Source organism: Dryobates pubescens, chromosome 22 (assembly GCF_014839835.1).
Source record: "Dryobates pubescens isolate bDryPub1 chromosome 22, bDryPub1.pri, whole genome shotgun sequence".
Taxonomy (NCBI): Eukaryota; Metazoa; Chordata; class Aves; order Piciformes; family Picidae; genus Dryobates; species Dryobates pubescens.
The window spans coordinates 15983379-16008545 of NC_071633.1; the positions used below are offsets into that span (position 1 = coordinate 15983379).

Genomic DNA, 25167 nt, shown 5'->3' on the forward strand with positions numbered 1-25167 from the left:
AGATCAGAATCTGAGAAATCAGACCTGTCTGCTCTCATGAAGGATGGAAGGTACTTTTTAATCTAAATTTAACTTGCAGAATAACATCTGCTTTCTTGAAAATTTGATATTGGGAATATTGCTTCCATATGGTATGCAGTGATAGCTTGGAGTTCTGATGTTCAGAATAGGAGGGGAAAAAATCCAACCTGTATGACTAAAATAGATGTCCAGGATTGGATATTTTGCCCTAGTGAAAATCCAAATAACAGCAAAAGAAGTTGGCAGTCTGGCTCCCTCTGATTTCTCAGGAGAGCTAATTTAGATCCTGAGGGCTGAAGTGGTTGTGCTAAACTTTATTCCATTGCCAGACTTCAGCTTCCCCGTTTCCTCTTGTTTTCTTACTCCTTGTAAATAAATTCAAAGGGGTTTCTGCCTTTACTGCTGTTGTCAAAATAACCTAGTCTTGGTGAATTTTTTTCCTTTAATGTGTTGCTTCCCTATATCTAGCAGCAGTGTAGTTCAGGACAAGCAGCTAGTTACAGAAATAGCCCTGATGAGACAGGGAAGTGAGGCATATTTTTCTCCTCAGGTGACGTTAGAAAATAATACTGAAGTTGTTGTAATTAGTTTCAACTTCCATTGTGTGTTTTCAGATCAGACATAGTAATATAGTATATGCAGAGATCAAAAATTCATGGTTTACTGTGATGCTGTCAAGGAATTAGGAAATAATAGATCTGTTTTCTTTGGCTTTCTTTGTGGTTTGGTTTTTAACGGAATGTGGAGGTAGCGTTAGGAACTGTGACACTTCTCTTCAAACTGAGACTTGTGATCTGGTAGAAAAAGATTAACATGTAGAATATTGGCAGAAACAAGTTTTAAAGGATTAAATGAAAGCCCCTAATAGACTTCAATAACTTGAGCAAGCTCCAGTTTGGGTTGGGTATTATTATGGTGGTGGTTCACTTAGCTGTAAGAGATTATGCTTGATGAATTTCTTAGTAAAACCAGCAGATTTTTAAACAGTGACCAGTTCTATTTTCATCCTCTGCTGAGGCAAATAAATTGCCATTACAGTTTTTTTTAAACCCTGTGTTTTAACTTACAGGTGGATACAGGCACACAGATGGCAGATAACAGGTATGTTGGACTGCTTGCTTGAAATTAAATCAAAGTAGTTAGAGCCAACCCTATATGTGGTCTTCCATGGGGAGAATAAAATGTTACCTGAGGAATGGATGACCAAATTTATTTCAGAATAAAATGTTCATATTTTCTTGAACTAGGCTGTTTCCTTATAGCCAAGGCAAAATGTTTGTTGTGGTGTATTGGTACAGAATTACTCTGTTCTTGGATTAGCAGAATTTGGGTTGCCTTGAATCAGTGCTGATATTTGAATACTCTAAAGACTTGAAGGGAGCACTGACTGTCAGTGCTTCTGTGATCTGTGTGATTGAAGCACACACAAGGAACTGTTTTGTTTTGTTCTTTTCAGTTTTTATAGCACTTTTGGAACAAGTAACTGTTGTTAAACTGATGTAAATAGATGCATGATGCTCGTGTTTGAGGCCAGCGGTGCAGCGGGGTAAGCTGGATAAGCTTAGTCTATCCGGTGACTAATAATACCCATCTGCATATATGATATCTCTTTTTCTCCTGCTGGATATCAGTTAGGGTTCATTGCAGCAGTACTCAGTGTGTTTTGACCAGCACAGCAAATGCTTCCTGGCTGTTTGCTTATTCTTCAGCATGGGAAGTGTGATGGAAGATGTTGCAGCAGGGAGATAGGGAGGACAGGGACCTTTTAGCAAGTGCCTTTATTATTAATCAAAACAACTTCATATAGAAGGTCAAAACACAGAGCTTTGATCTCTTGTCTTCTGTTCTTTTCCATCTATGTCTTTTCTCCTGTTTTTTTCCATTGCTTACAGCAGAATGGTGTCTTGTATTTTCCCCTGTGAGTAATAACATTTCCCTTTCCAGAGTGACCCAGTACAGCAGAAAGGCCAGCTGTTCACCTAATGAGAGAAATTTATCTGTTGAGGGGTTTTTTTGATGTTGTTTGGGTTTCCTTTGCATTGTAGTTTTTCCTTTTCTGTGTCCTGTTCATGTCAGGACAATTAGTTTCATACCCAAACTTAAGTTGAGAGGCTAGAAGACATAAGTACATGTCTTTTAGTGGTATATTCGTTTATAAAACTTGCCCTGTAGTATAAACACTGAAAATTCAGAACCCTTTTGTTCTTAAATGTTAACATTTTTATGAAGGGATGCATTTTTAATACATTACACTTTTAATTCTTTTAGTAAAACAGAAGATACTGCTTCAGATTCTGTGGAGGCTGCTAAAAATGCAAGTGACAAAAAAGGTAAGAGAGAAGTAGGTAACATTGCAAAGGGGGAGGAAGCCTCTTGCTTTGTATGTTGAAGCTTCTTTATCTACAGTTCCAAAACATTTAATGTCAAGGCTACAAACATGTTCAGTATTGAAGCAAAGCAATGGGTTTTAGGCTAACTGTTCGCTTTCTGATATTTTGGGTGTTTATTGCAGCCAGGAGGCTAAATTTTAGTGACAGTGAAAGGAGTTTTGGGTAGGTTGTGGCTAGCATGCTTCACTATTGCATGAGAGAACCCACTGGACACTTGCAATAAGAGCTGTGTAGACCAGATTTTATCAACATTTAATCTTAGTGTAATTATGAAAATGAGCAGTCCTGTCTGTTTGCAAGTTCTGCACTGTCTTGTTTATAGGAAGAGGCAGCTTTGCATGCTCTCTGGAGGGTTTTAGTCTTCATTTGGAAGATCTGTAGATAACTGCTGAATAATGCTTATCAAGTTAGTACTTTTGTGTGTGGAAAGCTACAGTTCCATTGCTGTTAATCTGAATGCTCAAATTTGTAAGTTACAGTGAAATCTGTTTCACCTCCGTGGTCATTGAATATTCTTTGGATCTCACTACTTTATTTTGTTTATGAAAGCCTTTGTGGCTGCAGTTGGAAATCACATACAAACTGGTAGACAATATTGAGTAATTCTTATGTAGGATTGAAAACCAAGCAAAACCCCCAACAACACCTCCTCCCAAACAACAAAAAAAGTGATAACTTAGCTATGTTAAAGCTTCATTAAGGTAGTGTTTGAGGCAATTTTATTGTTTTTTCTTTAATATCTGGGGAGAGAGAAAGCAGTGAGAAACAATGGAAAGATTTGAAAAGCAAATGTTTTTCCATGGTGACCCATAAGTGAGGATTTCTAGCTCCTAACTAGAAGCATTTTAGATCTGACCTCCCATAAAAATAGTCTTCTGTGAACTGTTGCAAAACTGTTATCTTGACACAAAAAAAACCCCAGTAGCTCACGGTCATAGTGCCATGCTGTGGTGTCGTAAAAGGCACAAAGCTTTGGTCAGGTTTTTTTCAGGAGCCAGGAAGACTTCTACAAATGTTTTGGAAGTATAATTCAGTGATAATTCTCTTGGAAATTTGTGACTTATAAGCTAATATAGAGGGAGGATAGAGAAGTTCCAGTTTTGTGCTTTCCAACTTAAAAGAGAAGGAATTTGTTTATATCCTCCAAGTACTCCTTGCTCCTAAAAGCACAGTGTGACATACTTGCAAAGAGAGAGGTGTGTTCTGTCGTCATCCTATTTTACCTTTCTGAAATCTGATCCTGAGGTAATTTTGCTTGAGTTATTAATTAACTACAGTGATGCTAATTGAGATCTGGAAAATAGTGGTTTTACTGTGATTGCTGTAAGACACACAGTATGACAGAAGCACTATGAATACTGTCAAATTTGGTTCAAAAGTGTTTTTTTTCTCTTTATAGAAAAGCTAGCAGACCAAGTCATGCAAAATCCACAGGTCCTGGCAGCACTACAGGACCGTCTTGACAACGCAGCACTTACTCCTTCAAGTTACATTGAAACGTAAGTACAGAGCACAGTAACATTCTGGAAAGGCTGAAAGCATAATAGACTGTTATTATTGTATAATTAGGGTAGGAAATTAGAACAAATGATTCACTTAGAAAAATGATGGACTTAAACCATGATTCATAGTGGGCTACTTCTGGAAGGAAGAAGTTTTATAGTGTAGCTGCACATAACTGCAAACAGAACTTTGTCCACTTCAGTGTTTTCCCTTGCTGTTATTTTTTGGTTAAAAATAGCTCCTTTCCCCTGCCTTTGTTTCCTTCTGTGACCCTTACTCTGTCAGGGTATGTGTTGCATTGATTCATCTCTAAGGTTGCTGCCCAGGATGTAGTGGAAAATTCAGGAGCTGTAACTCTCTAGGGTGAAGCTTAGTTTATATTAAATTAGCTTCAAAATTTTTGCCTTTAGATATTTATGCTTTTATTTCTTGCCTGGGGATAGCTGCTTGTTTAATAAAAAAAGAGACACAATTCTTTTTACCTGGCTGGATATAAATGCTTGGTAGTTTATAGGTGGGTAATGTGTACTTTCTGAGTATCGCCCACGAGTCAAAGCTTCCCCCTGTAGAATGCACAGTTCCTTTCATTTTCAAAGATGGATCAGCACAACTGGAGTATCAAAGTTTACATCACAGAATGGTTTGGGCTGGAATTCCATCTAGTCCAGCCACTCTGCAGTGTGCATGGCCATCTACTAGAGCAGTTTGCTCAGAGCCCTGTCCAACCTGATTGGGAATGTTTCCATGGATGTGGCTTCTACCCTCTCTCTGGGCAACATGGGGCAGTGTCTTGCCTCACAGTGTAGAGTTTCTTCCTTCTCTGTAGTTTAACTCTCATCTTGTAGTGTAAAACCATGAACCCCTTGTCCTGTCACAAGAGGCCTTACTAAAAAGATTGTCCCCGTCTATCTTACAGAATCAGGATTGCTTAGGCTGGAAAAAGTCCAGCCTAATGGTTAGGTTAATTCCTAGCACACTGAGTCTGCTGCTAAACCATGTCCCTCAGTGCCATGTCTACATGTCTTTCAAATCACTTCAGGGACGATGATTCAGCCACTTCCCTGGGCAGCTTGTTCCAGGGCTTGGCAACCCTTTCAGGGAAGAAATTGTTCCTCATGTCCAACCTAAACCTCTCCTAGGACAACTTGAGGCTGTTCCTTTGTTTACAGATGTAAGCAGAGGTATTAATTTCAGATCTCTGAACTATGTGGGGAGGGTGGTGGCCCCAGTAGCCTCTTTCACAGTGGTAAGTTAAACCATGCTGAAGCAGCTATCTGTTGTTAGGTTAAAAGAATTGTTTGTGTTTTAGTTTACCAAAAGCAGTGAAAAGAAGAATTGATGCCTTGAAACAACTCCAGGTGAAATGTGCCCATATAGAAGCTAAATTCTATGAAGAAGTACATGATTTAGAGAGAAAATACGCGGCGCTCTATCAACCCCTTTTTGATAAGGTGGGAAGGCTTTATTCTATACAATCTTTGTCTCCTCCTGGCTGAGTCAGTTCTGTTGCATATGTGTAATTTTACATCTTCAATGATATTCTTGATTTATTTTTTTTTTTCTAACAGAGAAGAGAGTTTATTAATGGAGAAGCTGAACCCACAGATGCGGAGTCAGAGTGGCACAGTGAAAATGAGGAAGAAGAAAAACTAGCTGTGAGTACAAGCTGGGTAATGAACTACAGATGTACTGGGTTGTCAGAATTGATTTCTGTACAGTGTTTGCTATTGACAGACTCATAAGGGTTTTAGCAGTAGTGCACTCTTGTGATGAATACACTGTCAGGTCCAGTGAAAGTTTTTAAACTTCTGGTTTAGCCTTTTCTCAAGTTTGTGACTCGACTGAACTGAAAAGTTGCTGCTGCTTGCACTGTTCGTAACCTGTTAACAGTATCTTTCTGGTAATGGGTTCCATTCCAGTGCTACATCATACCCCAGGATAATAGAAGGCTTGCTGTTTGTCTGCTGGTCCCTTTTATTTTGGGGGACATAATTAGCTTTCATTTCCATAAATGAAGATTAGACACATGTTGCCTAGTCATAAAGTGGAATTGATCTAATGAAACGTGTGCTGGCTAGTGGATTACTACTTGTCTGTTGAGTAGGAGCTATTTAGATTTAGGAGAGGTAATCTGTAGGCTGCCTTATACTCCCCTGTCATCATTTTTGGAGAGTTAAACTCATGGCTTGCTGCTTTTTCTTGGAGGAGTGACCTACTTAAACTGCCACATTTGCCATTCTGTCAGGTTTTCTGTGCATTTTTGCCTTGACCCGTTTTCCGTCAGTTTCCTTTGGATGCTGTTCTGTATACAAAGCAGATTGTTCTCTTTGTTTTCACTGATCTCATGAGATTTAGCAGGATACAGCACTCCATGTGCATAAGCCAGATAGATGTATTCAGTTTGATGTAAATATATGGCCTGTCAATGCTATCCCATGCAGTTAGAAGACCAGAGACACGTTTAGATGGCAAGTAAACTGCTTCATATTCTTGGCTCATTGTAATGCCAAGTAGCTGCTGTTTAGATCATCTTCATGTATTTGCTGCTATCTAGTGGTGTAAAAGGAAAGATGCAACAACTACTTCAGACTGCAAACTTCCTGCTTTTTTGAGGTGAAGTAACTTAGTTCTCCTTTTCTATATTATTTGACATCAGTTATATGTAGGGAATCCTGTGTCACAAAAGATTAAATACTGAAGACAGTGTAATAAGTATCCATGAAATCCAGCTTTACCAGGTATCCTGCAAAACTGGGGAGCTAAAATAGTACTTCAGAGGTTAAAGTTCAATTGAAAATTTTTAGGTGAAACACTGCAAATGGCACAGGAGGTTACAGGAATGGGAAATGTAGTTTCTTCGTATGTAGAAAGATAGAAATTCTCTTTATTTCTGTTTGTCAAGTCAGTGGAACTGTCTTGGTCAGAATCACAGAATTGCCTGGTTGGAAGAGACGTTAAGTTGAAGTCCAAACATAATCTAACATCTCCTTGGACACAAGTCTTAGACCATGTCTCTAAACTCCTCATCCAAATGTCTGTTAAATACCTCCATAGATACTCCTTCACCTCCCTGGGCAGCCTGTTCTAGAGAGGTGATGGAGCACAGAAGAGTTCCAAATGAAGGTCTGAATTAAATGTATGTATGTATGGTTGTGTAAATAAACTTCGTCTCTTAACTTCATGTACAGAGGATAAAACTGTGTAAATTTTAAATGCAACTACAGAGATGGCAAATGTTTTGTACATGTATCTCTGATTATTAAATGTTAAGAAGTCATGGGTTTATTTTTCACATGTTTCTGCATTTGTCTCACAGGATGACCTGAAAAATGCAGTGGTAATAGATGAAAAAGCAGAAGCAGAAGAGACAAATGTCAAAGGAATTCCAGACTTCTGGTTTACTATCTTTAGGAATGTAGATATGCTAAGTGAATTAGTACAGGTAAGTTTCTCCTCTGAAAGTATAACTTCTGTCCTAAAACCACACTAACGTAATTGCTACTTTCTCAGTTCATGGGGAGTGTACTATGTGTGAGAGACCAAATCTCTGAGTCTTCAGGATCTCTAATATTGCTGGAGGTGCTTGAAAGGGTAGTGATGGACAGGCAGAGCAGCTGACCCAAACTCCTTAATGCTGTGTGGGTTGTTTAAGAAATGACCTTGTAACAGCATTTATAGATACTAAAATGCAACCTCATTTGCTACTTACAGCAGCTGTTCCCCAAAGAACACAAGGATGATTTTTCACAAGGATATAAACTTACCCATGCATCGGTTGAATTAATGTGAAATAGCTTAGGTGATTTTGTTCAGCTTTATTAATTTGACTTTTTTATATGCTGTTAAGGAAGGCTTCCCTGCAGTGTATCTTCCTGTGAAATCTTGCCAGCAGTAAATAGCCTGAACAAAGTTATTTTATTTTCAGTAGTGCTCATGGATCTCAGCACAGCAGCTGCTTTATTTACTGAAGGCAAGGTGCAATGATTGAGAATTTGGCACATGTTTGCAACTGCAATTAAGACACTTAGCTCAAAATCTGAACTTCAGCTGAATTTGCTGAATAATTAACAGGATTGTTTCCTTCTTCAGAACAGTTTGAACAAGCAAGCCAGGTTAATTTTTTTTTTCTTATAAATATTGCTTGCTGAGTAAGGTTTTTCTTTTTTCTCTTAGGAATATGATGAACCAATCTTGAAACATCTGCAGGATATTAAAGTTAAGTTTTCTGAACCTGGACAGCCTATGGTGAGTTTTCTCTGATTGTTCCTCATGAAGACTAGCCATGAAGGGAACAGCATTTCAGAATTCTCATGCTATTCTCTTTGGCTGGAGTGTGTCTGTGTGGGTTCTTTCTAAGTTAGTATCTTCATACTTTGCCCTTCTAAAGATTTATCTGTAGCTTTCCTGACTGTTTGCGCTCTCACCCTTATCCTGGACATGTCTGGTATCATTGTAGTTTCTAGATTAAAATCCTACTTAATTCTGTGTTGCTTTCACTCTTTCTCAAATTCCACATTAGCCATTTGCACTGATATGGATAAATGGCTGCTTTTGGTTTGAAAATCAGTTGTGGCAAAAATTCTGGGTACTGCTTACTCAACTGTATATTTCCTTTAAAGAAGATATGTGACTTACTAATCCCAATCATAGCACATGGCTACTGTGCCTATTGAAAAGGGAAGAAAAATATATTGGATGTTGTTTTAGAATGTGCCCAATGAATAGTTTTTCAAGTACAACTTTGCTGTGTTTTAATTGTTTTCTTTAAGTTTAGTACACAGAAACTGTGTGTTGAAAAGATGTTGTTGTTCTGTTGCTTATTTACTTAATGCAGACTCTACTTCTTGTGAGGAGGAGGCAGGAAGGATAGGATTGAAGCCTTCCTTTAAATTTCATCCTTGTGGCTTTTTCATGGTGTTTGGTACTTATCTTGTCTTGGGGAATTTGCCTTCTGACAGAGTCCAAAATGAATACTAGGAAAGTTTCACTAAAGATTGATGTAAGAAAAACACCTTTTAAAGATCAATATCAGCCAAAGGTGTTTTTAAGTCCTCATTGTCTTAGTTATCATTTTCCTATTAGTACCAAAAGACTTGAGCTGATAAATAGGGCAAGAGAAGTAGTGTGGACAGAGAATATGTTGGAATTCCTGAATACTGCTAAGGCTAAATGAGACAATAGGAGCTTTATAAAGAAAAGTCATTTTTTAAGCATGACATATTTGGTGGGCTTTATTGTGAGGCATTTGTTTGATTTGGGAATAGTTATTTTTGCCTACAGCATCTTGGTGTTCTCATTCAGCTTTGTTTGGTAGTCCCCTAAGATGAAAAACTGTCCTTTAAACACCAATGGATTTATCTCACCTTGCACTGTTCGTAACCTCTTGACAGCAGCTTCCTGTGATTAGGTTCCATTCCAGTGCTACATGAAATCCAATCATGGAAGGCTGACAAATGCCATGTCCCTTCTGCATTTGGAGACAAATTCCTAACTACTTGAGTGAAAGCTGTTATCCAGTTGTGTGTGGCTGTCTTGTCTGACATTCCCTGTCTGTTGAAAATGGGTGCAGCAGTGACACCTTTGTGCTGTATAAAGTCTGCATAACCAGTGTGCAACATAAGGCTCTCATTCTGCTGTGGATTAGGTTTATGCTGCTAAAATAAATGCATGGTAGGTAGGGGCTTTCTGATTTATTGTTGACTCAGTGGTTAACTGCAATTGTGGTCCTCCAAAAGTAGATTTACCTAGCTACAGTAATGGTGCTTCAGAGTTCTGTTTGCTGTATCCTGTGTATGTAAGTTTCTGTCTGGTGACGTGTGAGTGATTGCCTTACTACTTGCTTTATTTGTAATCATGAACAAACTTGCACATGTTTGTATAAATACAGTCTCTACTTGTATTTGAACATCAGTATCCCTAGCTAGCATATCCTGGCCTGGATGACACATCTGGGTATAACTTAAGTAATTAGCTTAAAATAAAGAAGTTCTATTGTTTTGAACTCTGAGAACATCTCATACTACAGGGAAAATCTAGAAATACACGCTGCAAGGTAAGCTGATACCAAAAGCAAAGATGCCCAAATAAAGACTGCTGGGAAGATACAACACTTCAAATAGTATGTGAAACTTGAAACTGCTTCTTATTGTCTCCTGATTAGCAGGTACAGAATGAAATACTGAAATGCAGCCTCTGCAGCTATTTTTGTCTTGCTAGTCCTTGGGATCTTGCATGTTAAGTACTGCCACTGGTTACCTATTTATAACCCCAGTGATGGTTTGTGGGATTATCTGGGTATGGGTGTTAGTCACTGGTAGAGGATAAGCAAGCTAAGTTTGTAGCTCCCCCCTTGAGCATGTTTGCCAGAGAGATTTGCCTTGGCTGAAGACACCCTCCAAAACAGCTCTCTTAAATTGCTTTAAAGTCAAAGTAAACTTGAAATAGGTTGTGTGAAGCCAACATAGATACTCCACTGATCATCTGGTATGCAGTGGCTTCTTGTCCTTAAGCTGAGTGTGTGAGCTGGAAAGGCTGCTGTTGCCACCAACGTTCATCACCCCTCGATAACTCTCCAGGTTTCAATTATGTGAGGAGATTCATGCGACCTGAGAAAGATTAAAGGGCCTCTGGAAGATGAGTGAGGGATAAACAGCCTTGAGCAGGCTGTTGTCCCTAGAGTTATTTATCCGCTCTGTGCATGGTGGACCTTCAAACATAGGGTAGCAAGGCAGACTGGGGTGATAACAGACTGTTTTCAGGCCTGAGTCCAAGGAGTGGCTGGGGAATTACATTGAAAGATGGTGATTTTGGCAGTTCCACATTTTGTATGCATGCTAGGTCTCATTCTCAGTGTTTTATTTATTTCCCCAGCAATATTTAAGGTAACTGTTACACATGCTGTGGCTGTGCAGTAGGTATGGTGATGTTGGGGGGAGGTGTGGGTGTGGGGGTGACTTGGAGTTCAGTTTGCAAAGTCCATGCTCTCTTGCAGGATTATCTATTAAACAAGAGGAACCTTTCTGGTTCCTGGTGGAGTGGACTGTCTAACTACAGAGTCCTGCAATCCAATTTTTAAAGTTATTTTTAATTGGTCTGTTTCAGTTTTTGTTTCAGGTCATGATGGGAGTAGCAGCATCTGATAGTTCATCCCTAGTTAGAGGATGATGACTAGGCTTTTACAGAATATAAAACCAAGACTTTACTCAAAGTACTTACTTCTGAGGATGCTTTTAAAACATTTCTATATGTAAAGGGGAATGAAATACAGTAATTACCTCCTAATTTTAATGTTAGTAGTAGCCGAGGTTGTTTTATCTTCCTGCATCTTCAGAATTAGATGACTACTTTCTTTTTGCCCTGCTTTTCTGGTAGATTGAGAGAATTTGCCATCACCCCCGTATTCAGTTTGATTAATGCTAATTGTGCTGATACACTCTTTCAAAGACCCAAATTAGTGGTAACATAAAACTGTAATGGAACTTTCTTCCAGTCTTTCTCCTTAGAGTTCCACTTTGGGCCCAATGACTACTTCTCTAATTCAGTCCTGACAAAAACATACAAGATGAAGTCGGAGCCAGACAAGACAGATCCCTTTTCATTTGAAGGACCTGAAATAGTTGATTGTGAGGGGTAAGGAGAACTTGACATTCAAAATGCTTTCTCTAGTAATAATCTGCTGATTCCAGATGCTGTTTTCTCTTGCTGTGGTAGTGGTTAACGAAGATAAAATGAAGCTTTTGCTGACTTGACTTGTTTGTAGGGATGATGGTGGTTTTTGTCTGAGCATACAGGAGTAATGTAGGTAGATACAGAGAGATTTTAAAGTGGATGAAAAGAGACTTCTAATTGAGATTGTCAGTTGGCACAGTAGCAGAAAGGAACTGAAAAGTAAGCTCTTTCTAGCTTGCCATTGACTGCCAAGTCAGTCTGAGCACTGCTTGTCAGAGAGCTACATGTGCCTCTGGCCAGTCTTTGTGTTTATTTTGGGAGTGTAACTGGACACTGCCTTGGCCTGTAGTGAGAGGACATAATGTATTGTTCTCTATTGGTCTGGCTGTCAGAAGAAGAGTTTCCAGGTGTTGAGAATTTCTGGAATAGCTTAATCATGTCCTTGCTTACAAAATACCAGTAACTACTACTTGGCCCCAAGCAGGGTGAACAGGTATTAAAGCATAGATGGGGTGATGAGTCTGTGAAGACAAACTGGTTAGCTTTTTAATTTAGGGAACTATTTGAGATGTCCATCCTACACATATTTTCTAGCACTACTTGACATCTTGTCAGGTAGATTCAGTTGCCCACGTGTGTAAGACTAGCTTTATCAAGAGAAAGCTAAACCATCTCTGCCTTCATGTTTGTTGCTCTAATGCTTATTTCACTGATGATGTGTGCTAAAATGCTGTTTCCCACGTGTTGTCTCTAGGTGTACTATTGACTGGAAGAAAGGAAAGAATGTTACAGTTAAAACAATCAAGAAAAAGCAGAAACACAAGGGTCGAGGCACAGTTCGGACAATTACTAAGCAAGTCCCTAACGACTCTTTCTTTAACTTCTTCAGCCCAATAAAGGGTAAGCTTGGGAAATGAGAATTTAGGGTTCTTAAAATACCTTGTGCTTTTTACATTGCTTAAATCTGCAAACTGTTTATGCTGCTGCTGTGTATACTTTCCTATGACTAGAGGAAGATGGCCAATTGCAGCTCATGCAACTATCACTCCTTCCTGATGTTCAGTAAACCTTGGCCGTTAGGTGTGCTGTGTAAACAGGATTCATAGTATGGAACGTCACATGCAGGCTTTCCTGAAGCTGTTGACTTGTTTGACCACAGGATGGCTCCATGCATCAGTTTGAGGTTTTTAACATGCAAAAGAAACCTCTTCCAGTGTTGGCCAAATTGCAGCCTATTTGTTTCCTTTAAACCTCTGTGTTAATTGGTGGAACTTCCTGTGGTTTCCTTGTGTCATTAATTAGTGATTCCTAATACTCCATACATAACTTCCTAATTTTCTTAATGTTACCTGTGTACTCATTTAAAACAACTCTTTCTTCTTGGTACCTCTCCCATTGTGCTTTTTTTTTTTTTGTCAAATATGGGTGGAAGAAGCACTTTGTGGAGTTCAGAAGTGTACTGAATCAGTTCTTGATTCAGTCATGAGCTATTGCAAACTGTATGCCCATGCTAAATACCACTGCAAATCCCCATTTACATGGGGATAAAAATGAAGTGAAGTTTGTGTTCAGAAACTTGTTTGTTATTCAAAATTTACTCATTAAGTTATTAACAAATTCTGTTACAAGTAGTTGGTGCTTTCAGAAGGGGATGGAGATGTGTTTGCCTTGTGGGCTTATGCTGCTTCTAAAAACACCTGGAAAACACATCTTGAGGTAGCTGTATAAGAAAAATAAGGCTATGGCATGTGCTGGCAGTTGATACTTGAATTTTCAGCTTGAACAGGCTGAGCCAAATTGTCACCTTTCACAGTGTGATCCTGTACAGCACCATGGCACCCAAGCAGAGGAGAGGAATATGGTTTGGAGTGGTTTTTTGTTTGGTTGGTTTGTTTTTGTTGTTTTTTTAAACAAGCCAACAAAAAATAATCCTGCTCTGTTCCTACTGATTGCAGTACCAGGCTTTTTCATGACAATGCTTTGAAAACTCCTGACAAAATGTTAATCTACTTTGGTATCTGTATTTGGGGAGAGGAAAGAGTTCATAGTGCTCTAGCAAAATAGGTACTGTAATTGCCGTGTTAGTATGGAAACAATTCATTGGTCTTTTAGGAGAGAAATGTGACCCGTATGCCTGCTGCACCCATCTTTGTAGGGAGAGTATTAACCTGCACAAAAATCTTTGACACCAAAATGGCAGCTTTGATGCTCTTACTGCAGCACAGAAAATTCTTTCATAGGAAATTTCAGTGGGTTTAATTTAAATCTGAATTGTCTTTAAAGGTTTGGTAGTTGGCTTCTGAAGGATTTATACCTCTAGTGTTTTCTGGTAGAGAGTTGGGTTAGACTATACAAATTCTGCTAACATTTATGGTCTCTTCTCTTTTTTTTGCAGTATCTGGTGATGGAGAGTCACTGGTAAGTTCATATTCTGAAACTGTCATTGCTCTCTGCCATTTCTATTTTGCTACACACCTCCACAGTGACTCTCTAGGTGCTTGAGTACTTTCTGTTTTTACCATCACTTTTGCTTTTTGCTGAAGCTGAGCTTCATCTTGGTAAAAGATACTGTTGACATTTTGTTGCTCCACATCTTTGGTGATCTAATACATCTGTATTCATGACTGGGAAGAAGTCATTTTCTGTAGCCACTTGGCACTACCACATGGCTGGTATCTGTTTTATTGTTTTTAATTTGTTCTGAAGCATTCTGAAAAATTCTGTACTGTCAGAACCAGCAAAATCTACATGAGCCTTTTCAATAGAAGATGTTTCAGCAGGCCAGCAGCCTGTGTGTAGAAAGTAGGAAAGCTTTCAAGTAAATCTCAGTTCTGCAAAAAAGCTGGTATTCAGTGGGACTTGGACAGGCTAAGGGAGCTGGGGCTCTTTAGCTTGGAGGAGACTTGAGGGATGACCTTGTTTTGTGTTTACAAAGATGTGAAGGGTGAGAGTCAAAAGGATGGAGCCAGGGTCTTTTCAGAGCCTGGCATTGTCCAGTGATAGGACAAAGAGCAAGGGGTGCAAGGTGGAGCATAGGAAGTTCCATGTGAAGACAAGGAAAAACCTCTTCAGAGTACGAGTGCCCCACAGTGGTCTGACTCCCCCAGAGAGGTTGTGGAGTTTCCTTCTCTGGGGACATTCAAAACCCACCTGGATGCATTCCTGTGTGACCTGCTCTAGCAAGGGGGTTGGACTGGATTATCTTTCAAGGTCTCTTCCAACCCCTACCATTCTGTGAAATCTGTAGTTAAGTTTGAAATACTTCCTGGATTGTTAGAGTTAGATGTACTGAAAGCAAATGTGTCCTGAGCGTTTCTGTTGATGACACCATGATGTTTCTCAAACGAGCTTTGAAATGCCTTTGTTAGCCCTCTGTAGCATGTCACATTTTCAGTAGGAAAAATCAAACTGCCTTGCCTTACAGGATGAAGACTCAGAGTTTACTTTAGCAGCAGATTTTGAAATTGGACACTTCTTCCGTGAAAGGATAGTCCCTCGTGCTGTGCTGTATTTCACTGGGGAAGCCATAGAGGATGATGATAATGTACGTATGCTATCAGCATGTTGTTGATTATCACCATGTAGACAAGCATTCTCCTTTTTTTGATTAGATTGTGTGTAATTACATGAGAATAACCAAAACCCTCAAGAGATTTCCTGTTGCTTAGGGATAGGAAAGAATCATTCGACTTGTTATGGGTTGTTAATCTTTGCCTCTGGAAGGGGCTTAGTTTCAGTTACTGTTTGAATATGCTATGGACATATTACTGCAGAAGATTTTATGCAAATACTAGCAGAGCTAATAAAACCTTGCATTTGTTTTTCAGTTTGAAGAAGGTGAAGAAGGTGAAGAGGAGGTGAGATGCATACTACATCTTTTATAGATTACTTAACCTACCTGCTGCATTCCTGTTCCCTGTATGGAGCAGAAAGTAGTTGTTCATAGATGTCCATGCATGAAGCTTCTTTCCAAAAGAATTCAGCATTCCTGACTTAAAAAACCACTTGACTACTTTTTCTCTTTACAAAAGTTCTTTCTGCAAGAACATGTATCTGTTTTTTTCTAGTGTTTTGTTAGATGCTTTCTGACATGAGTCAAAAATTAAACATGAGCTTTTTTCGTCAGTGCTGCATGATGCTTTCATCTTATTCTTAAATATCTGTTCCATAGGCAGTAGTGCAGTTCAGCTGTCAGCTTTTAGCTGTCATAAGCTTCAGGACTGGGCCTTGCTAAATGTAAAAAAGGGAGAGTATGCAACTGCTCAGGATAAAGACTTAAATGGGAATTTTGAGTGTACCAGGAGCTATGGTCCCTTTACAGTAGTTCTGGATGAGTACAGACATAACTGTGGAAGGCTTTGCATGGAGCCACTGCATGATACCACCCTTAAATGAATTAATATCCTTCACAGATAAAAATTATTACTGCTTTTAGTAAAACTACCACAACTGTGGTGTGTTTGCTCATTAGTTGAGGGTACATACCTGACTGCCCTCAGATTCACCTTAGCAGAGCTCCCCAGTAGTTCCTAAACTGATGGTCTGATATGAGCTGGTAGCCTTCAGCATGCAGTCTCTCTGCAAGTTGCAGTACAGATTTCTGGGCTTAGGCTGCTGAGTGACTAAACATTTCCTTGTTTATTTTTTGAAGCTGGGGCTTTGTGTACATGTATTCATAGCATCCTTAGTGCCAGATGTAGCATCTTGGAGGTAGATGCACAACAGAGTGTGAAAATACTGCAGAGTCCTGTGCAGGAATACACAGCCTATCCACAGTACCAGAGACTCCTTGGAAGGAGGTCAAAACAAAGAACAAAATCAGATGTGAATACTTCCCTGGGATTTCACTGTTCTGGTACTGTGTCAGGTAGAAGGGTAAGAATTACTGGGGTGCTGCAGCAGCTTATGTCAGAAGGTTGCCTGAAGGCATTCTGAATCTCTTAAATTTATGTTGTAGATCCTTTTAAAGATTTTGCTTTTAAGGTTTTGAAGATGCTGAATTCTTTTAAGTCAGCCCAAGTAGATTTAATGTTGACATCTGAAGCCCTCTGGAATACAGTGGTAATATGATTTGCTCTTTTGTTTATTTCTCCATTACAAAAAGTTGCACTTTTAACCTGTTTTAATTTTTGTTAGTTTATCTCTATTTTGTCATAGGAGTTGGAGGGGGAAGAGGAGGGAGAAGAGGAGGAAGATGCAGAGAGTGATCCTAAGGTAAGGATTTTTGTGTGCTTTGTCACAACACAGAGTAGAATCCTGAGCAGTGTAACGTAAGGTTACAGCAGTTTGTGGAAAGATGACTAAATTAAACCCCCAAACTCACCCAGCTTCTGCAGTTTTCATCATCTTCAGCACTCACATTGCTCTTAAAAGTTAATATTTATAAATAGAGGAGTTGTAATTTTTGTCTCCTAAGCAGCACCAAGAAAAAGGTGATTTCCAAACTGTCCACCTTTACTACTTAATGGTATCCCTGTGTAATGATGATAGTTTTTCCTTTAGAAAGGTCATAACTCAAATATTCCATGGCTGGACTTCAACTTAGAATTAGTCTGACCAATCTCAACTAGCTTGCTTGGTTTTTCTGTTTTGTTTGGGTTGTTTTTCCTTAAATTGTTCTTTTGGTTGTTCTGATGGCTGCAGGTTACATTCTGCATGTCCATACTCAGCTAGAAAGAGGAAAAAAGAAAGGTACTCCTTATCTTTTGAAGTTTAAACTTTGATTCCTAGTTTAAAATTCAGCCTTAAGGGTTGGTGCTCTTTCTGATAGTTGCTTCTCAGTCCTTCAGTCACTGTAAAGTTGATGCTCAGACACTTAGGGAAGCTGGGGCAGTGATGACAGACTTGCCTTCATTTACTTCCTAAAACATCAGCTTTAAATTTTGTTTTATAAAGGCACAGATGAAAAAGTAAAAGGCATGCAAAACTGCTTGATCTTTGGATGAAAGTCTTAAGAGCAGCTAAATGTGTTGCTCTTCTGTCAGAGCTTTATATGCATCGTGTCACCAGTAAATGGGTTTTGTCATTGCATCAGGAATTGAGCTTGTTCTTTAATGCCAAATGCTGTACACTGAAGGTCTGTCTTGTGGAAAGATTGATCAAACAGATTGGAGTGGCCTCTGCTCTGCAGGATCAAAAATGCAGTGGTGCACCTGTAATGGGAAAAAGCTGGGCAGCAGAGAAACAGAATGCTAGTTCTGGGTCAAAGTATGTTTGTGCAAGTATCAATGTCCTTATTAAGGGATTTGCTATTCTGCAGGGGGAAAACAAAAAGCTCAAGGTATCTTGGAAGGTTATGGTTGTTGCCTCCTGTATTGTTTTGTACATTTCACTTTTCATTCATGCTGACAGTTCCTTTCAATTTTTTCCCATTTAGGTGTAATTTAAGTCTGTTTATCATTCATACATTTCTAGGTAAGGTGGAATTCCATTCATACCTAACTTCTGAGAGTCCCATTTGTAGCCATACAATGTGGTTTGTTTTCTAGGGTTTTCTGTTTGCTTTGGTTTTGGTTTGTTTGGGGTTTTTGTTTTTTCATTTTATGGGGAAAAGAAACGGGGAAATTCTGTGAATGGTGACTTGAGAGCTTAGGTCTTATCAGTAAAAAAATGGAAAGAAATGTGTAGAGATGAATGTCCTTAAATTATGTAGTTAAATTAGATTTTCTGGAGTCACTTCTTTGCCTTTCTGGCATAGTTTCTGCTTTGCCTTTGCAGTAATCAAACTATATTTTATGTATACATGGTAAAAGATGCTGAGACTTGTAAGACTTCATTTGTCCCTTGTTTCTGATTTGATGTTGCATCTTTTCACTGTTCTAGTGTACCTGCAAATCAGTTCTTAACTACTTTCTCTGCTTTTCTTGAACTCTTGTAAGTCATCAACTTACTTAGTGTGCCTTTTCCACATTATTCTTATTTATGCTGCCTGACAAAGGCCCTCAGTCACTTTTAGAGGCCTTTTCTTGAGCTCATAATTCTGAACAGGTATTGCTCTCCTGCTCATCTGCCTATTTAGAAGGAAAAAAGTTTCCTTCTATCGTGCACTCATCTTTCACTTTTCATCCCATGCCTCATCAAGAACAATGCCTGCATCAGGCTCTATATTTGCCCTTCCCCCCCACATCCTCTGGTATTTTAGGCTTGTATCTGGTTTTGTAGTGGTGTTTTTTTGTTTGTTTTCCCCCCTTTGGTTACTTAGGAGACTCTGTAAATCTTTCCAACTAGTTTTCCTTCTCTGCATAGATATATCCCTCTGTTGAACTTGCAGTTGAGCTGTGCTTTTTGTATTTGATTTCTCATCTGGTATGCTTTGAGAAGCCAGCCACCCTGCCCCAGTGTACTTGCACTGTTCATTCTCCTGATGTAGAACAACATCCATTTGTCACAACACCTTACGTGTCATCCTGCTGCACTCTTACACCACTGTCTTCTCTTCTTGCAATGAAAAATTGTCAGCCACTGGCTTCAATTTTTCAAGTCAACTCTGACTTCTGGGGTTTGTTGTATTCCTAATCCTGTTTCTTATTCCTTCCTCTGTTCATCTTGTTTTCTCAGCCTTTTTCTCCCTGTCTCCTGTCCCTCTTGGCCTTTCAGTTCCTCTCCTTGCTATTCTTAGATCTGGAGTAGTTTGCCTTTCCATATACACAAAAAAAGGTGTTGGTCTATTTTCCTTTCAAATCCAGTTTCTCTTCTCTAGTCACTTCCATATTACCTTCTGGTGTACTGTATTTGCTACATGAATGTCAATGCTTCCTGCTTTGTTACTTTTCCTTCTTCCTTCCTTTCATTCCTGTTGCTTTTAAGTACATTTGAGTTGTTCAGTAAGGACGAGATCGTTATCTTCTCTTACACAAAGTGCTTATGTTGTATATAAGTTGTGGCTGTGGAAGACTGAGCACTCAGATGATCTGAAGTAGCTTCAGAAGATGTAACTTGATTTGTCTAGTGTATTTTCCTATGTGCTTGCATGCCCTGTCCTTTTGCTGCTTTTATTTCATGTTACTGATGCTGTGCTTAGAGAAGTAGCTGACAAGGTGATCCAGAATGATGGTTTGAATTATGAGCTGAACTGTTGTGGGGAGAGACTGCACATGCTTGGAGGGGCTTAGTCTCTTTTGAGTAATGGTGGCAGAAGGGCTTGTCAGCAAATTTTTAGAGCCTTTGAAGCATTCTGTCCAGGGTGGAGGAGACAGGCCAAACCACTTGCTTACTTAGCTCCAATTACCTCAGAGTTTGCTTCCAACATACATATTTGATGTCCTTGCTTTTTATCACTCAATAACACAGATTAGAAAATGAACAAAGATAAAGTTCAGCTTTATCCTACCTTTACCTTAACTGGATTATTCTATAGAAAGACACTTGAAATATTGAAAGGCTGGAGAGGATATCAGCTTTAGTACCTCCTGCCTGCATCGATCCCACTGTTGGCAGGAAAGTCTGGGTTTGGAGTCAGAGGAGATGGTGCTGGGCTGCCTGTGCCTGCACAGCTGCCTTAGCAGGTGGGAAGCTTCCAAAAAGAGATCTGTAGAAGTAAGGGGGCAAAGGCTTTGTTGCTTTCTGAATCACTTAGGAAGGTATCCTGCCTAATTTGTTTAAACATTGAAGATAAATAAAAATTCAATGTCTCTTTCAGTAGTAACTTGGTTAAAAAGATCTGGTTTGAAAGGATTAAAATGCTAAGATAAATGACAGGATTTATGCCCCCATCCTCTGGGACAGCAGATACAGTGGATGGGTAGAGGTAGTGGGCTGTATGTATGCAAGCCATGAAAGCGGTATTACTTCAGACTTGCTTTCTTCTCCATTTTAGCCTTCTGATTCTGCAAATTTAGGTGACATTCCCCTTTAAATTATATGCATGTTCTGTGTCCATGAGCAACTGATGTAATTGCTGATGCCTGAGGCAGTGGTCTGTACTAAGCTGAAGAGCTCAAGTTTCCAGCATTGTTTTTCTGGGTAATCAAATGCTGGGAGAAAAACATTCATGTCCATGTTCATTGTTCAAGAGTAAATGATGCAATAAATAAGAATCAGAGGCAAAAAAAAAGGCTTTATATTGATGCTTGTTAGCAAAAGAAATAGACCAGGAGGGAGCCAGTAGTTAAACAATACTTAGGAAGAGCATCTCCAACTGGAATTAAAGGCCTGGAGTAGTTGAAAGTCCTTGGATAGAATAAATATAATCAAATAATTTAAAGAGGTAAAAATAATAAACCCTGCCACTTCTGAGGAATTCAAGTCAGAGGGAATCTCTTTGAGAAGGAGAATTATTTGTCTCTTTAGCACTGAAGTGAACTTCAGTACGTGTCCATGCTGCTGAATTTAGTCTAAAATAAGATGCAGTTCCTTGTTTGCCAGTTAAAGGTTCTCTGGCAGATAAAGTTTCTGTTGCCTGGCCAATGCACTTCACCACCTTTTGTATGATGTCTTGTGAATTTAATTTGGGCATGAATAGCTTGAATAGAAGTATCACTAGAATGGGGAGATAAATAGCACAGGGTCTGTCTGAGGTCAATAAATGGATTGGTAGTGGTTAGCTGACCAGATGGCACCAACAGCCTTGGCTACTGTAGGAGGAGCAGGCTTGAGCTTACCAGCCTTGCCTGAGGGCATGTGGATGTAGTATCTCAATTGCACTTGCCTGGGGACTGTTCCCTGATCTTACTGGAGCCATCAGAACCCAAAGATAAGTTTCAGCATGCATATGCCTGATGAGGCAGCTGCTACTGGGGGGGGGGAAACTGTGGTCGTCAATCTGTGCCATTGTCACCTTGGGATTAGACTGAGATGCGTATGAGGCTGATGAATAGCCAAAGGCAGCGTGCAGCTCACAAGCTGCTGCACTCGGCAGGAGAAGCACTCAGCTAGTGAAATGGTGGGAGAAAATGAATTATATTGGAATCTGGGTCTGAGATGCTACCTTGTTACTCATGGCCTGCTTAAACATTTCATATACGTGGCTGAGATAGATAAGCCCTCAACTGTAAGCTAAAAATAGCAGCATTTCTCTCAAAATCCTCCAGCAAATGACACGTATCTGAGAACCCCTTAAACTGTTTATTTCTTAGTTTTTATTTGATAGCAATAATCTCTACTGAAAGGTCCTTAGAAGGAACTTTGTCATCTCTGTGACTCACGTTTTACAGGATAAAGATTTATATGCAGTGATATGGTTTAAATGTTTACAGAAATCAAGAGGAGATAGCAAAGTTTATTAGAAAATACAACAAGGGGGTTGGGTGATTGTTAAAATTCAACCAGAATGGTTGCAGTGGTCAACCTGAGTGTGCCTGAAATAAATAGAGCAGGTGAATGGGAAGGAAGGAGGGAGATGGAAAGACTTTTAAGTACTTTCTAAATGACAGATTTGTTCCTTGATGATGGCTCTTATCCGGAGTGCTTGGGAGAGGGGAAGTGATGCTGTGCGCAGCCCTGGGCCACGTTCAAATACAAAGCAGTTACAAATAAAACAGACACTTTTGGAGAGCTTTGATAAAAGCATTGCCCTTTTTTGCCTGCCTCTAGTTGAAAAAGAATATCATGTAATGTATTACCAGTGGCAGTCAGATTCTTCTTTTGACAGAGAGTGCTAATTCTGTGTTCTGTGTAAACAGCCCTCTTTTCAAGAGGGAGTTTGTGCTGTATTTAGTCCCAGATCAGTGAAAATGAGTTCACATCAGTGTTATTTGGAACCTCAAGCAGATGAGAGTACAAAGCTGAAGTTAGCCAGATGTGCTGGGGGAGGAAAACTACAGGAAAGAAATGTGAACAGTCTTTGGTATATTTGTGCAGAAGAGACAGCTTTTGGCTTTAGTCCAGACTCCCAGTGGGAATGATGGTCACCAAAGCAGTTTACATGAGGAAGAGGAAAACCAGCCTGGCTTTAGTGCAGATTATCAAGGGCAGAACTCAGGATAAGGAGTCTTAGTTTTCTCAGTTCTTCCTCACTACAGGCAAAACACTTAATTTGTCTTAGCTCTTGGTTACTGGGCTTAAAATGAGCTCTTGCATGTTTGCTTCTTTCACAATGCACACAGTTCTTCAGGATAGTCACTAAACCCTTGGCAGTCAGGGACATTTGAGGTGTCCTGTTTTATACCTGTATCTATCTTTACTAGAATTCAGCAGGTTTCTGTAACTCTGAGAAGCAAATGGGTAATAAATACACTGACCACATTCTGCTTTCTGAGAAACCTCTTTTACAAGGAAAAAAAGCAGGAAGTACAGTGTAAAACCTGAAGTTCTTAGCTGTTTGAGTACTTGTTCTTCACAAATACACTTCCTTTTGCCAAGGGGGAAGTTGTTTTACTACCTAATGAAGGTGTTTCCACTTTTACATATTTGGATTAACATGTGGACTTCTTGCCCAGTGCTAAGCTGTTGAATAGTTACCTGCTGGTGATGCAGAACCTAGAAGAAATCAACACATTAATTGCATTTTTATCACCTCAGCAAAAAGGGCAAGGCTTCTAAGGAAAAGCTCAAACGTGCTGCAGAATAAGCAGCCTGCCTTCCTTGCTTGCCTTCCTCTTCAGAGCTGCTGAGGAGGTGGCAACTTAGTGTTAAACTGTTCAAGAGGAACTGAAAGTCAGGTCGAACCTCTGCTGGGGAGGAGTAGAAGGTGGTTTGCTTTTGTTGTTTAAACCTTGGCCATACTGGAGCATAAATGCAGGTTAAAAATGTTGTTAGGGGGTACCAGGCAGCTAGGGGCAAAGGGGAGACCCAGTAAATGTTGTGGCTGCTGTAGACCTTCAACATCTGGCTTGAGTTTCCTCGTGGTTTTTTAGTGACACCTCCAGCTAATGGAGAACTGCATAGCCAGTTTCAGTTCTTTGTTGGAGTTATTCTCTTGTATGCCATTTTGATTTGTAACTTTGTTTCCCCTGTTTTTCCTTTATACAGAAAGATGCCAGCCAGCCTGCTGAATGCAAACAACAGTAATAAGGAAATACCACTGGGAAGTGATATTTGAACAACCTGTTACAAATATTTGGATACCTGGCCTGCAGTTCAGGATATTCCATCGCTGCAGCACAATCTTATTAACAATGCTTAAAGTTAATTTGTTTTAAAATGCATGGTTTTCACTAACTCTCTTCTTTATTGCTTAACATGTACAGTGGCAACTTCAATGCATTTGGGAAATAAGAGGTTTAAATAAAGCACACTCTACAGCCGTTGGTACACTGTAGCTAAGTATGTCACTAGGCCTTTAGAGCCTTCTGCCCTATGCATAAGGGAATAGTCCAGACTACCAAGTGAGATTATCCATTTTCTTGTGAAACACTGAAACTTGTGGAATAGCAATGTGCAGAGAAGCTAAAGGTAAATGGATTACATGTATGGTAGCTGAAACAGATAGAGCAATATGACTTTTTTTGCTAGTTCCCTCCCCCCTTTTGTAATGTTCCTTGCAACCTACTGATTGAACCTAGTGCTTGAGCAGCTTTCAATGTCATATTTATTATCTCAGTTAAAAACCGATCGAAGTAATTTTACTTCATTGCAGGGGGTGTCATATTTGAGACTTAGTTGTTCATCTTACTATTTATTTATTCATGTTTGTAAGTACTTTGACAGAATTAGTGCTTTTTAATAGGTTTTAATATACTTGAAGAAAAAAAATCTTTCTCTTTTGCATACAATATGGGTACTTATAACAACTCCTTTGACTTGGTCTCAATGTAGTAGTCTAGACAGAAGAAACAAACTTGCATCAAAATGACAACTCTTCTGGATGAAGATCAAAATGCAAAGGCCAAACTGTTGCTGTTGGTGGAAGTGGGTTGCAGCCAAAGAACCAGGAAATTGCCAGTAGTCTTATTGCTTAGTGTCCAGCATGGAAGGACCTCTCACTCTGAACACGGAAATTTATCGAAGTTCAGTTCAATAAATCTGAAGTTTTGCTGTCTTACTTGGCAACACTGAAGTTATTCCATTCCACAGTTTCATTTAAAGCTCTGGAGTCTTCAAAACTTACCTTCTGTTGTTGTGTGGCACTTCAGGTACACGTTTCTAGTTTCAGCATCCATTGCCACCCTCTGGCAGCAGTTGAATAGCAGCTGTATCAACACTGTGACCAGGCATGTAGAGTGCTCCAGCCTTACCTTACACATTTGTAACTTAATACAGTGTTTTCAATTTGTACAGAATAGATAGAATATTCTATTAAAGTTGTGAAACATGATCCTTGGTGCCTGTCTGCTCCCTGACGCTTCCTAGGTTAACTCAGCATCCCTTTGACTCCTGCTAGTGGAGGGCGAAGTGTTTCCTAAGGGCTGTGCCAGCAGTTTGGCCTCCTGCTGCTCTTGTCTGAGCATCCTGCTACTAGTTCCTTTGTGGTCAAAAGCCAAAGAACAGGAGCCCTTGTAAATATTACATTACAGAGTTCTTTGATGTGAATCAGAAGAAACTTGCTCAATTTGCAAGTAAACAGTCTGGAATGTTTTGTAGGATTTGGGGTTTTGGGGAGGTGGTGTCATTATTAAAGATGCCACGTGATCTGTGCAGGTTGGTTGTGGGCTAAATGAAGTGCTGGGGGGACATCAGAGAATGATACTCAGGTGACATACTGCAGGGC

The 25167-nt window shown here is 39.6% G+C and overlaps 1 protein-coding gene and 2 non-coding genes across 7 annotated transcripts; all 3 read left to right on the top strand.

The window, feature by feature from the left end:
* The first annotated feature begins 1004 nt into the window (after positions 1–1004).
* On the top strand, positions 1005–24498 carry NAP1L4 (nucleosome assembly protein 1 like 4). 5 transcript variants are annotated; one of them, XR_008462809.1, is made up of 16 exons: positions 1005–1122; positions 2290–2351; positions 3811–3910; positions 5224–5365; positions 5483–5569; positions 7231–7356; positions 8088–8159; positions 11404–11543; positions 12337–12482; positions 13978–14000; positions 15007–15126; positions 15410–15439; positions 16740–16796; positions 17959–17996; positions 18520–18569; positions 23490–24498. XR_008462809.1 is itself a non-coding variant. In XM_054171611.1 (15 exons), the coding sequence occupies exons 1-14, from the start codon at positions 1109–1111 to the stop codon at positions 17962–17964; spliced, it is 1125 nt and encodes a 374-aa protein (XP_054027586.1). In that variant the 5' UTR covers positions 1005–1108; the 3' UTR covers positions 17965–17996; positions 23490–24498. The 5 variants fall into 5 exon arrangements, 2 of the variants coding, with proteins under 2 accessions (XP_054027586.1, XP_009898275.2); XR_008462810.1 differs by lacking the exon at positions 18520–18569 and having other exon boundaries at positions 16719–16796; XM_054171611.1 differs by lacking the exon at positions 18520–18569.
* LOC128898389 (small nucleolar RNA SNORA54) lies at positions 5779–5906 on the top strand. The gene has a single exon (XR_008462829.1). It is a non-coding gene; the product is annotated as a small nucleolar RNA SNORA54 (small nucleolar RNA).
* Positions 9279–9399, top strand: LOC128898384 (small nucleolar RNA SNORA54). Its single transcript, XR_008462824.1, has one exon. It is a non-coding gene; the product is annotated as a small nucleolar RNA SNORA54 (small nucleolar RNA).
* Positions 24499–25167: the final 669 nt, after the last annotated feature.

Bases quoted from the DNA above. Each gene is read 5' to 3' on its own strand.
- NAP1L4 (XM_009899973.2), top strand. The intron at 3,911-5,223 runs GTAAGTACAGAG...TTTGTGTTTTAG, and splicing joins CCTTCAAGTTACATTGAAAC to TTTACCAAAAGCAGTGAAAA. The intron at 12,483-13,977 runs GTAAGCTTGGGA...TTTTTTTTGCAG, and splicing joins CTTCTTCAGCCCAATAAAGG to TATCTGGTGATGGAGAGTCA.